Here is a 12,820-nt window from a genome sequence, read left to right as displayed (position 1 = left end):
TTTCTCACATTTGAATCAACAATTTTTCATTCAAACATCTCAAATGGCAAGAAGAAGAGGAGAAAAAGGTTAGAGAGTTTCTTTCTATTTTCAATAGCTTTTCTGTCAAAATGAAATGAAAAGAGATAGAGAAGGGAATTCTTTTCACATGTTGAAGTCTGGGCGACATAGCTATTCTTAGCTCACACGACAACAACCAAACATTCATCTTGGATCAGCTTAATCTTCTAGGCCTTGTTGTTGTTTCCTAAATAAAAGTCCATTAACACAAGTTACTTGCAGAATTTGAGAATAACTTGAGCCTTAGAGTATGTGGCTTGACACCACATCAATTTTCAATTTCTTTTGTTTGTAGGGCACTTGGACTATTTTTTCTAAACTAAAATTTAATCAATTTTTTTTATCATCAATAAAAGCTAAAATATTCTTTTGTTACTAAACATAAAATGTTTTTATAGTAAGTTTTATCCCACCCCATCCCATCCCGTCCCGTACCGTAGTGCAACGTTGTCATCCCTAGTTAGAAGGTACTTAAAAGAAGAAAAAAAAAAAAAAAAGTAATTTGATGAAATGGATGGTAATTAGGATGCATGGATGAGTCATGAAAGTGGATTGTGATGCATATGCATGTGATGATGATGAATCATCTTGTTCATGCCGCATCCCAACAAAATCCCCATTTCCCATTTTCTCTCTTTTTCTTCTTCTTCTCCTTCTTCTCCTTCTTCTCAGTCTTCACCTTCTTCCTTTAGGGTTTCTGGGAGTGATACACTTTCAGTCTCACAACCTTCTTAATTTCTCGATTTGCGCTCAATAATCGCAATCCATGAGGCCAATCTAAACTCCTTTTCAACTCGCATTCTCCTTCAGAGTTTGCTTTGCTTAGTCTTCTGTCTTCTGTCTTCTTCTGTAGCGCTCTAACTCAAACAGTATCATAGATTATTAGCAGGATTAATTCATGGCCAAGACTAAACCCGGGAAGAAAGATCTTGATTCATACACCATCAAAGGCACCAACAAAATTGTTCGACGTATTGTCTCTCTGGGAACAAAGATTCTTTTTGTTGTTCTTCTTCTTCTTCTTCTGTTTTTGGGTTTACATTTCCCTACCCAAAACTCCTTCCCGTTTTTGTTGCTTGTTTGTGTTCAAAGCGACACTTAATTGGTCATTTTCTTCGCAATATGACTTTTGTCATTCAAAGTTTGGTTCGCATTTTCTGTAATTGCTTTTCGTTGCTTCTAGTGTGTGTCATTGATTTTTGGAATTGGGTTTTTTGTGGTGGTTGTTGTTGCAGCTGGTGATTGTGTATTAATGCGACCGTCGGACTCCGATAAGCCTCCATACGTTGCTCGCGTTGAAAAAATTGAAGCTGATCATCGGAATAATGTGAAGGTTCGGGTTCGGTGGTATTATCGGCCGGAAGAATCGATTGGGGGACGGAGGCAGTTCCATGGGGCAAAGGAGCTTTTTCTCTCGGACCATTTTGATGTTCAGAGTGCTCACACTATAGAGGGCAAATGCACCGTGCACTCTTTTAAAAATTATACCAAACTTGAGAATGTTGGTGCAGAGGACTACTTTTGCAGATTCGAGTACAAGGCTGCCACTGGCGGATTCACACCAGACCGTGTAGCTGTGTGAGTTCTATGGTGTACCCCTAGTTCCTTTCATGTTTCTACTAAAAAAACCTTAAGTTTTTAATTGTATTAGAATATTTGTGTTTTATCTTTGTTTTGGGGCTTCTTTGAATTGCAGGTACTGTAAATGTGAGATGCCATACAACCCCGATGACCTTATGGTTCAGTGTGAGGGATGCAAAGATTGGTAAGTTCTTTGATTTCTTAATCGCCCGCTGTAGATTGATTAAGCATGTGCTTACTGCTTTGTTTCATCGTGTGCAACTTTAGGGAGGATAATCTGATGCTTGCTTGTGCTATTATTGCATTTATGTAGCTTTTGTTTGGAGACAGTGGCGTCCTCCCTTTGCAGGATATTATATTTCTGTACATTGTTCTTCTATGTACATAGGCTACTTTTGGGGGCAGATGGTTTTTCTAGGAAATTTAATAATAGGCACTCTATTCATTGTTGTGGCATTATCAGGGAATGTACCAACAATTTGGAGATGAAAAGACTTGTTTTTTTATTCTCCAGACTCACATCTATGTTTTGCAGGTTTCATCCATCATGCATGGGAATGACCATTGAAGAAGCAAAGAAGTTGGATCACTTTTTATGTTCAGATTGTTCCTCAGAAAATGAAGCTAAGAGGTCCTCGAATGCATTTCCAGTATCACCTTCTGCTGAGGTTAAGGTAAGGGATGTTGTTCACCTTTATATATAGGGATGTTGTTCACCTTTATATATGAGCTATACTGCAAAAATGGTATTATATAGAATCAAATATAGAGGAGCTGTACATCATTTGGATTTATGGTAGAATTACATGAGAACATTATTTGCCCGTTTGTGGTCAAACCATGTAAACATTAAAAATTCTAAAATGATTACTTGTAAGTTTGTAACTGGTTTTGTATATTTGCAAAATGATGATATTGGGAAGAAATGCCACTAAATGAAATCTAACATTAGGCAACTGAATTCTAATTATGTGCAGGGCAGAAGCTCGAGAGTCAAAGTCTACTAGGGTAGTTTCTTGAAACGTATTCTATGAAACTCTTCTGTGAAAACTCATTGTATAGTATTAGTGGTCTTGAACACAATTTGGTTTAGGTGACTTATAACTTCATTTTGGTATTCCTTCGTCACTAGTTGGATAATGGAACTTCATTTATGTTATATGGTTAGGTTGTTATCAATAGAATTTGAAATGACCCAAAATTGATGTTGCAGAATTGATATGTACTAGAAGGTGCATCTGAACTCTTTAGTTTGCTTGGGATTACTTCACTCTAAGACTGCCTCTTATGCACAAGTAATTAACATTTGGTACTACATTTTCTCCTTCACTTGGTTGTATCTGACCTCTAAAGTTACTATGCCCTCTTAAGTTTCTCCAAATTGATTATGTGGGTGATCCCATGTCAGGTTTTGCAAAATCATTTGAGTGGTCAGATAATTGTTAGAATCATGTACCAAAAGAAAAGATCAGAATGGTACATAATCATGAAATAGATAAAAATCACATCTCCTACTCATGACAAATGATTCTGCCATCAATCTCTTCTCTCTAGGGATCTGAACTACATCTGTTTAGATGCATATGATTGCCCATGTCTTTAAAGTTGTCCAGCATGGATCGTCCTTCTAATCTCCCAATGAGGTTCCCTCTTAATATTTCTTGTTGCCCTTGACATGGGCATATGATTGCCCATGTCTTTAAAGTTGTCCAGCATGGATCGTCCTTCTAATCTCCCAATAGTCAGGTCCCCTCTTAATATTTCTTGTTGCCCTTGATATGGTAATTCAACACTGAAGGGTATAGCATAGTATTAGTGGATAACTGATTTTTGGATAATCCCCGACGTCTGGCTGCAAAATGGTCAAAGGCGCTGTAACACTGACAATAAATTTCTGTATCGTGCTTTCTTGTTTTTATTTATTGTGAAAGGATTTTAATCAATGAAACAGAAATAAGGATTCTCATGTTGAAATCTCATGCTAGGTGGAGCCAAAGCGCAGGAAGAGATGATGAGCTGATCAAGATTCATGGAAGTGACAAGGAGGTGCGATTTCCTGGGCCTTTTGTTTCTGTTAATGTCGATGTTGTGGAAATGTACAGTGAAGATAAGATATTGTGCTCGCACAAACCAGAGGTTTTTTTTCCTTCAAGAAACTACAATGTTCAAATACATTTACTTGTGCTAAACCTGTGGGGGCAATATTGTGATCTCAGATCTGTGTTTGTAGTCGTGGGTACACGATGCAAAAACTGCAGTTATTTTTTTTAAGCGCTTAACTTAAGAAACATATGCATGGAAATAGAAAGACGTAGGGCAGAAGTGTGGAATTGTTGTAATTTGCTTAGTTCTGGCTTTTTTTAAAAAAAGATTGTATTGAACTGTTCCAAGACCCCCTTTTTATTATTACTTTTTCTAGTTTCTCTTTTTCGGGGAAGAGAGGACAATGATGGGTTGTTTGGAGTGAGCTGGTCTAGTGGTGGCATCTTTTACAGCCGCATCAACTCAAGAAAGAATGTTAGATTGCTGCTATGCTTCTTATTGCAGGTGGATTTTGTACTGTGGATGCAATGCTCTTGTGCTTGGATCTTGAAGCAGAAGAGTATGGAGGTTGGTTCATTCATGGCAGCTATAAAATTTTGCCAACTTTGTGACTTGAGTTTAAACACTGCACCAAAGCTTCTTCCTTTTTAACACACCATATTCCTCTAAATAGATACTCTTCTGCTCACATGAAGTATTTTCTAGGTAAAATGATGCATTGGACAGAATTGATTTTGTTGACTTCCACTTCCAGGCAATGAACAGCCATTATATAGCCATTGAGCTCTGAAATTCCTCACCAACTTTGAAAGCAAACAAGGGGATAAACTTATAGAACTTCCTTATTTTCTATCTTATGATCTCTTATCTCAATTCTTACCATCTAAGGAACCTGGCGAATATTTGGGTAAGCATATGATGAGTTTATTTGGTGATCTCTATGGGCCAATATATTATTATTACTCATGTGCCTTGTATCTTGTGCCCACCTACTCTTTGTATTATTGATCTATTGGTAATCTCTACACAACCCTTTTCACCATATATGAATCTAAGAAAAATGGTCGAACCAACACAAACCTGCACATTTTAAATACGGCTGATTTTATAGCCTTTATTTTTGACGACCAGAGAATCACACTCTTTTTGTTCAGCTTCTTCATTCTTCACTTAATAGTGTGTAGTTTGAGTTCCTATTATTCAGGGTGAATGAATGTTGTAATTGAAAATAATGGAAGGTGATTAAAATAATCAAACAATACCTATAATTAATAATCAAATATACCTACAAATGGACTTTATTGAACTTTTTAAAAAACTGTAGTTCTAAATTTTCAAGTTCAACAGATAGTTGCTAGGAGATGAATTATTATAATTTCAGTCTTCATTGGGAGAATTGCCCAGCTGACCTATTTTGGAGGCTCATAATGAAGAATGGTCTTTTTTAAAAAAACAATGTTAACTGATCTTTGGTTGATATCCAAGTGAAGTTATGGATTTGCCAACTTCAGATTTCGTTCATTCTTTTTTTAGGCAAATTGTGCAAATACACCTCCAAACTTTTAATTATAAAAAATGGACTCTTAAATTTTTATAAGTGTTAAAATTGGATGCTCAAACTTAAAATGATTGTAAAAATTGAAACCACAAATAGTAAAGTTAACTCTTAAATTTGTATCAATGTTATTATTTATACAATTACGCAAATTTAAAAGTTCAATTTGACTCAATTTTAACACTTATATAATTTTGAGGATTCAATTTTTGAAATAGAAAGTTTAAGGGTTAATTGCAACTAGCACCATGCTTTAAAGATAGTTTTTGCAATTTGCCCTTCTCTTCTTTTTTTCTCTTACCTCTGATGATCAATTTCGGTGAAACCGCGAACCAACTCTAGTGAGTTCACAAGAACAACTCCGGCAACGAGAAAGGAGAGCAACTCCGACCAACTTCAGTGAAACAAAAATGTGAAAGGACGAGAGAGCGAGAAAGAACAAGACTACTAGGGCAAGGGAAAGAGAGAGACAATGAGAGGAGCAATTTGTGAGGAGGAAAGGACGAGATAGAGAAAAAAGAGTGATAAACTTTTCGATCGTTTTGGTAATCTCGCTCAAAAAACCACATTCGATTGGAACATTCTGATTTGGTTCAGTATTTCATACATTATCTCGATTGTTTGGTTATAATTTGGTATTTACCATTATTCTTAGTTTGGAATATATAAAGTCGATATTAATGCAATTTATCTTTATATTCATTTATATAGTTGGTTTTAATGCATTAAAAAGAGGGAAAATAATCTACCCGAATAACAAAGAATGATATATAACTATTACCTGAGAGGATACAGAAAAGACCAGGCATAAATACCCAGCAAGGATTTACATATACTGAGAAAAAAGAAAAACCAAGGATAGGAAAAGAAGAATATGAAGAACACAAACTTGGAATCATTCCTTGAGAAGCGTCTCCAAGGCTTCGAAGAATAGTGGTGCCATGTCAATGTTTGGAGTTTTGACGGCGCATTTCAATCCAGGGCTTCCAACAACTGTGCTGAGTTCAATCAAGAATGGGATTCCTCTCGGGATTTTCGTAGAGAAGTAGAAAACATTCTGGTTTGCGTGCTTCCTTTTAGCAATGAAGAACATATTCGTTGCAGCTAGTCGTTCGGGAATGGCCTCAACATTGTTTATAAGAAGGGCGGGGAAATCTCTGGTAACTTCATTCGAGTCTGGAAGGGACCTCCAAGTCTGAAATGAAAAAGATAGTTAATGCCACAAACAAGACTGAATAGTTTAAGACTGCCTTGAGGAAGCAAATCAGGAAATCAGCGTAACATTAATAAAGGGGCGTTTAGAGAAATTGTGAAGTCGTGGAGAGTTTTGAACTCTAAGGCCCACAAGACATAAAATTAATGTTTTCTAGTTGTGGGTCCAAGAACTCCCCCCAACTCCTTAACTCCTAATGTTCCCAATAAATGAAACGAGAAGAAAACTAGAACTATATTTTCACCTCAAGAAAGCTTGCACGCTCCATCCTCCCATCCTCAGTGAAGAAAATGTGCATCGAGATTTTATCATTAAAGTACCACACAGGCTGCTGGTTGTTCTTGACAGCTACCTGCAAAAGTGAGCTCGGGGGACCTTGAGACATATTTTGGAACACAACCATGGGCAGGAGAGTATTTGCAATTGACCCGGGTTGCAACTGTGGAACCTATCGATGGTAAAAGACAAGAAGTTAGTTTTATCTATAGATAAATCTAGTTCAGACTCATTATGTAAAATCTACCTGTAAGGGTCCTGCAGCTGCCAAACCAAAGGTATTTTTGTTAAACTGAATCATGAAACCGTCAAGTATCATTTGCGTATTGTTATCAAAGGTTAAACTGTAGAATATTTGACCATCATGGCGTATGAGCTGTGCACTGATTTGTAAACCTTGACCAGCTGATGCTGGTAGCAGAATAGGCAGTGGAGGGCTGCAAGGCCAGAAAACACATTAAGTGATCCCCATGAAAATGTTGATCAGAAAACTTTGAAGGGCACGATTTTATAATCTAGCAATATTTATTCACTTGCAGTACTTCAGGCATTAGTGTCTTGAGACAGAAAAATTATTGCAGACTGCTTAGCCAGAAGATATGAAAATCTGTACAAGTACAAACTTACCCAGCAGGAGCCACAGGCTGATCAACAGGGACAATGGCACTGTTATCAAGTCCAATCAGGTCACCAAGTAAATCTGGAACTGAAGCTGGAGCTGGAGAAGATGAGGCAGGGGCTGGGGCTGATTTTTTTGATACCGAATAAGTTGCATCTGAAGTAGGAGGTGATGCACCGCCACCACTAGTACCATTGGCAGGAGTTTCTGAATGCCCTGCATCACTTCCTTCTGGATAATCTTCATCGTCAGTTCTTTGGGACACAGTCTTCACACGGGTCACGAATGCTTCAGGGGGCTTGTGATATACAGAGGATAAAGTGGCAATATTGGCAAGAAGCTCATCTAAAAGTGCAGAATCAAGCAAATTTGAATCATCACCGATCACAGGTTTCTCAGCAAGAACCACATCCTTCGCTGCCTGCAAAATAGGAAATACCAGAAAACTGAGATTCATGTGCCCAGCCATCAAGAGTGAGATGGGGTTGGTAGTGTGTATATATTCTTTTTCCTAATAATCATGATATAAACTTGGTTTCCTCTAATTACATAAGCTTGTTACATAAGCTAGAGGATTGATCTACAAAACTAATTAAGTTACCCATTTTTCTATCCTAAACATTGGATGTTTATAATGACAATGAAGCTAAAAAGGTTTCATTAGCAAAATAAACCTCTGGATCGGTTGATAGGAGACGCCAATAGATATATGCACGGTCCCGCAAATCAGGATTGTCCGTCTCCACAGTAGCATTGTTTAAAACAGCCTGTAAATAGACATGAAGTCAATTTGTAATCGTCTCTGGGGACCATAAATACAGTGTACTATAATTTCAAAGTTTGCCCATATTTCTCTTGTATCTGCGAAAAGTGCCCATATTCATCTTGCTCAAACTGACAATAAAGTAATGGCAACACAACACAGAGATACCAAAGAACCATCAGATATTGACAGTTTCAAGAAGAAAAATATTTGATGACAGAGACAATGAACAGACAAGGCCCATCTTAGAGAGACAATTTGTGTTTGGTAGCAATTGTTCTTGCATAAAAATGTTGTCATAATAATTTACACCAGTAAATCTCTGATTGCACTGATTTCAAACAGATACTTTTATGTCAATGGGTGTTTTTAAAAGAAGATTGCTGGTGGCAATTATTCCTACACACATGAGAACTAAATTCATTTGTGACACTACTAGAGAAGCACAACCTCTGTTACTCCAAAAGATTTGGCAATTGAAAATTATGCTTGTCAAGAAATGACCTGAATCATCTGCTGTGGTCCCTCAGTTGGCTTCTTAAGAAAAAGTTTGACAGTTGCGGTAAGCAATTGTAATTGGACTTGTGCAGGTTCCTCCGGGAAACTCTCCAAGAAGCTTTCAAGAAGTTCATCTGCATTGTCAATTCTCTCTGCATATTCTCCAATAATCCAGATCATTGATGCCTTGAGGAAAAGAGGTGAACAGAATATAAGTGTGACATCAACAAATTGATTTTAAAAAATGAGAGACAAAAAGTAAAAAAGCATTAACCAGTTGTGCTGTTGAAAATGAACCGCACAACCATTACCTTGGCTTCTGGCTCATCCAACGTGTCTAAACTTTCACAGAGTGTAGCAATGATGGATTCATAACTGTAAACCGAAAAGAAATTCACAATTAAGTTGGAATTATGAAACTATCAATCAGCCAATGAATACTAAAGTGAGCAGGAACGAAAACAATTGCTTACGTGTTAGGATATCTTCTGAAAATATCCTTTATGACTATAATAGCCTCTTGGACCACGTAGTTCACTTTAATTTTGATCAGCTCAAGCAACACACTTATGCACCGTTCAGCTGCTCTCTCTAGCTTGATTGCACACCTACCAATGGCACGAACAGCCTTTCTAACAAAATCTACATCTACTTCAGTAGCATACTCTTTGAATTCCAGCAGAACCTGAAAAAGAAAAGATTAATCAGAAGGGTATCAGTTCATCATATGTTCCAAAAGATTAATTAATCGACGCAAAAATGAATAGATAACACTGTTGGTACCTGGTCTATGTTTCGGTCAGATGCAAGCTTTATCATAATTTCTAACTTCTCCATCTTAACATAGATTGGATCATTGTACTTACAGAAGAAAACCTACGTCAATGATAAGAAATCAGAAAAAAGGAAAAAGAAAACAAAAGGTTAGTAAGCTTCAAGAAAACAAGTGGTACAAATTTTCCTAATCATTTACATCCCTCTATTGCAAACTACAAGCTACCATCATATTGGAAAACTTATCACCAACTCACCTTAATTTCATGAGCGAGAATTGTAGGTCGCTTCTGTACTATAAGGTTAATATTTCGCAGTGCAACATATTGTATCTCAGGTTCTGATGAGAGCAACGTAACAAGAGGAGGAGCCATCTTCTTGCAAAGGTTTCGAACTATATCAGTGCTAGTGATAAGTTCCATTTGTAGGAGAATCATCTATTAATAATGGAAAAATAGGGAAAGAAAGATAAAAAAAATTAGTTAGTTGAAATACACTTGGACATTCTCAAAATCATCTAACATATATAAGGTTGAGAAAATCAATCACTTAGTAGAATATTTACCTTCACAGCTGATAAAACAACTGCACAATTAGCATGCTGGAGCCGGGGAGTAACTCTCTCCACTATATTTTCTGCTTCACGAGCATCCTCTGCTTTGTATCTAGATAGTGCATCGAGTATAAAAACTTGTCCCCATCTGAAGAAAATCAGAGTACAGTATTTTTGTCAACAAACAAAAATGTACAACCGAAGTCGAATGCAGCAGAAACGTAAGAAACTAACATGGAGACAAAACTCCAACCAATTAATACGAAGCGTCAACATGCCCTCCCTGCACAAATGCAGGAGCCAGAATGAAAACAACATTACACCCCCAACATAACTTCTATAACAATATGTTGAGCTAAAATCCTGCTTCTTGTGCACATATGTACCTAGACTACTTTAACCCTGTATTTCTATTTTTGATTTATCAATTGCCGAGAATTGTGTAAATCATATGACATGGCTACTTGACATTTTAAAACCAAAATATTGTTTGCTTCCAGTCTAGTGAAAGTTGGAGAATGTTTTCAAAGAGATCAATTTTCTTACATACCATTGATTCACAATTAGCTGTAATAGGGAGAAAAAGAAAATGAAAACTAATCTTGGACAATTATTTCTCATTCGATCTCAGTCACATAATGTATAAAATTCACAAAGTTTTCATCTTTGAACAAAGAAAATCCAGCACTTACTCTGTACATTCATTTAAAGCCGTAAGAAGCTTTGACAGTGTGTGACTTGTGATCTCAAAGATGGGTCTACAACTATTCTCCTGAATTTCAGCAAGAGCTGCCACAGCATTTGCAACAACCATTGGGTTATTATCTGATATTAAATCTTTGAGAGAATCCAAAAAACCTCTGTCCTCAACTAACTCAGCATTTATATCAAAAAGTTTGGCAACACATATGGCAGCTGTCTTGCGGACATAAGGGTCATCGTCCTATCAAAAAATTTAGAAAACCAAGAGATCAGATAGCTATGTCTATTCTTCAGAAAAAAACAGTATAGAACTCCTCTCCTCCTAACCATAGGTATTCCATGGAAGTAAGGAAGGAAAACGAGAATCTATCCAGAAATCATACAGTGACATTGCATCAACAATTAGATGCAAATACTAAATATTTACAACCAAACATGTGTGTTTGATAATAGACCACAATACAAACCTTGAGGCACCTCTGAAGAGGATCACACAAATACTCTGTAATTTTATCCACACGAATGCATCCCATTGTCCTTACAGCCAAAGCACGGATTAAAGGATTTGGATCTTGTGAATCCTGCACAAATATGCATTAGAAAAATTACTTCTAGAATTCCTAACTACAAAGAATTAAGAAATCAAGTACTTACTTTCACAAATGTGTTCACAGCAAGAATTGCTAGATCAGGCTGGCTTTTGGCATAATTAATTAGATACAAATAAACAAGCTTTTTCAGTTCCAAATTTTCGGTCTGCATACAATTCACCACATCTGTGAACAGTGATGATACATCCTTCCCAACGGTCATTGCGGCAATGACCTTTTTAACAGCATCTTTTCTCTTATCCTGCAAAATATTTTTAAAAGCTGCTCCTTAAGAGATACATAATTTAAACTGAAAACAAACCTCATTTTTCAGCCATCAAGACTACTTCTAAGGTATAAAACTTCATGTCAAGTAAAAATATTTTAGCCGGTTATATGCTCCAAGCAACCCCTCAAACTAAACTTTGAGGTTAATTCTTTGTACGGAAGGTTCTCGTACGGAAATTTAAGGCACTCAGCAAGTTCATGCATACACAGTAAATCAATCAAGATGGGTGGCTGCACATGGATAACCCATCTCAATTGCAATACCAGTCGCAAATTTCAACTTGTTTTTTCTCTTCTCAGTAAACCAATTACAACGTTTTATCCGCTTTCAATTCATATACAACTTTCCGCAGAATCCCAAATTACAAAGAATAACATGGTGATACAATTCAAGGAATTCGGACACTAAAATTGAATTACAAGGTCATAGCAAAAGCAATAGATCTGCAAGTTACAGGGACCTAAGGGATGGAGCAGGTAAATCGATATTGATGACGGACCAAACAAACAATTAGGAAGAGAAAGAAAAAGAGAAATGCCTTGTACTGGGAATTAAGCTCCTCTTTGAGCTCGGGAATTTCACCCTTTTTGGTGGTAGAGAAATACTTGGAGTCGTGGCCGCTCATGTTTCTCTGAAAGATCCCCAATTTGCAGAGTCCGGCATTCAACTTTGAGGAAGACGACTGAAGAGATTTATAGAGATGGTATGAAACAAAAATTCATCTATGTTTTGCCCAATATATATATTTATTTATTTACATATGTATTCAATTATTTCGTAGAGATCCAAAGTACAAATAGTCCATGTTTTCATTCAACTAAGAAAATTATTTCTATTACCAAAATAAATTGGTTTAAATCTTATTTTTATTTCTATACTTTTAATTTGGGTTCATTTTGGTTTTTGTAAATGCTATTTTGGTCCTCAAACTTTTCAACTTTTATTGTTGTTTATAAATAAACACAAATAGTACTCTATTGTTGTCTATTACGGTCTATCACAAATAAACTATGATATTTTACTATTATTTGTAAATATTTTTAGTAGTTTTGTCATTTAAAATATTTTTCTTTATTTTAAATTCATTAATCTTAGTTTCAAACTTAATCTCATTGTTACTATGAGCATAACTCAACTGCATAATGTTTATCTCATCAACCTCTAAATCAGCTTCCATTCCACATATTATATATATATATATATATATTTAAAGTCCAATATATTAGGTGAATTGTAAATATATTCAGAATATGAAAAATTCCATTCTAATTTACAATTATTTTTTGTGAGCAATAATTTATATC

General features: G+C 36.1%; 2 protein-coding genes across 7 annotated transcripts; one reads left to right on the top strand and one right to left on the bottom strand.

Moving 5' to 3' along the window:
- Positions 1-541: 541 nt before the first annotated feature.
- On the top strand, positions 542-4,728 carry LOC120078602 (chromatin remodeling protein EBS-like). 6 transcript variants are annotated; one of them, XR_005482046.2, is made up of 7 exons: positions 542-1,031; positions 1,296-1,638; positions 1,757-1,825; positions 2,177-2,315; positions 3,627-3,687; positions 4,189-4,251; positions 4,390-4,728. XR_005482046.2 is itself a non-coding variant. In XM_039032888.2 (6 exons), the coding sequence occupies exons 1-5, from the start codon at positions 959-961 to the stop codon at positions 3,651-3,653; spliced, it is 651 nt and encodes a 216-aa protein (XP_038888816.1). In that variant the 5' UTR covers positions 542-958; the 3' UTR covers positions 3,654-3,687; positions 4,189-4,728. The 6 variants fall into 6 exon arrangements, 4 of the variants coding, with proteins under 4 accessions (XP_038888816.1, XP_038888815.1, XP_038888817.1 ...); XR_016529745.1 differs by having other exon boundaries at positions 4,061-4,251; XM_039032888.2 differs by having other exon boundaries at positions 4,189-4,728.
- Positions 4,729-5,985: 1,257 nt separating this feature from the next.
- Positions 5,986-12,295, bottom strand: LOC120078332 (beta-adaptin-like protein C). Its single transcript, XM_039032572.2, has 15 exons — positions 12,055-12,295; positions 11,292-11,489; positions 11,105-11,218; positions 10,628-10,878; positions 9,948-10,083; positions 9,640-9,819; positions 9,392-9,484; positions 9,082-9,293; positions 8,920-8,983; positions 8,615-8,794; positions 8,022-8,114; positions 7,356-7,768; positions 6,976-7,165; positions 6,697-6,900; positions 5,986-6,434 (listed from the first exon to the last, which is right to left on the bottom strand). Exons 1-15 carry the CDS (start codon positions 12,139-12,141, stop codon positions 6,135-6,137), a joined length of 2,715 nt encoding a protein of 904 aa, XP_038888500.1. The 5' UTR covers positions 12,142-12,295; the 3' UTR covers positions 5,986-6,134.
- Between the last annotated feature and the right edge of the window lie 525 nt (positions 12,296-12,820).

Source organism: Benincasa hispida, chromosome 5 (assembly GCF_027475165.1).
Source record: "Benincasa hispida cultivar pf3 chromosome 5, pf3_genome.v1.1, whole genome shotgun sequence".
Taxonomy (NCBI): Eukaryota; Viridiplantae; Streptophyta; class Magnoliopsida; order Cucurbitales; family Cucurbitaceae; genus Benincasa; species Benincasa hispida.
This window is presented reverse-complemented; position numbering and strand designations above follow the sequence as displayed.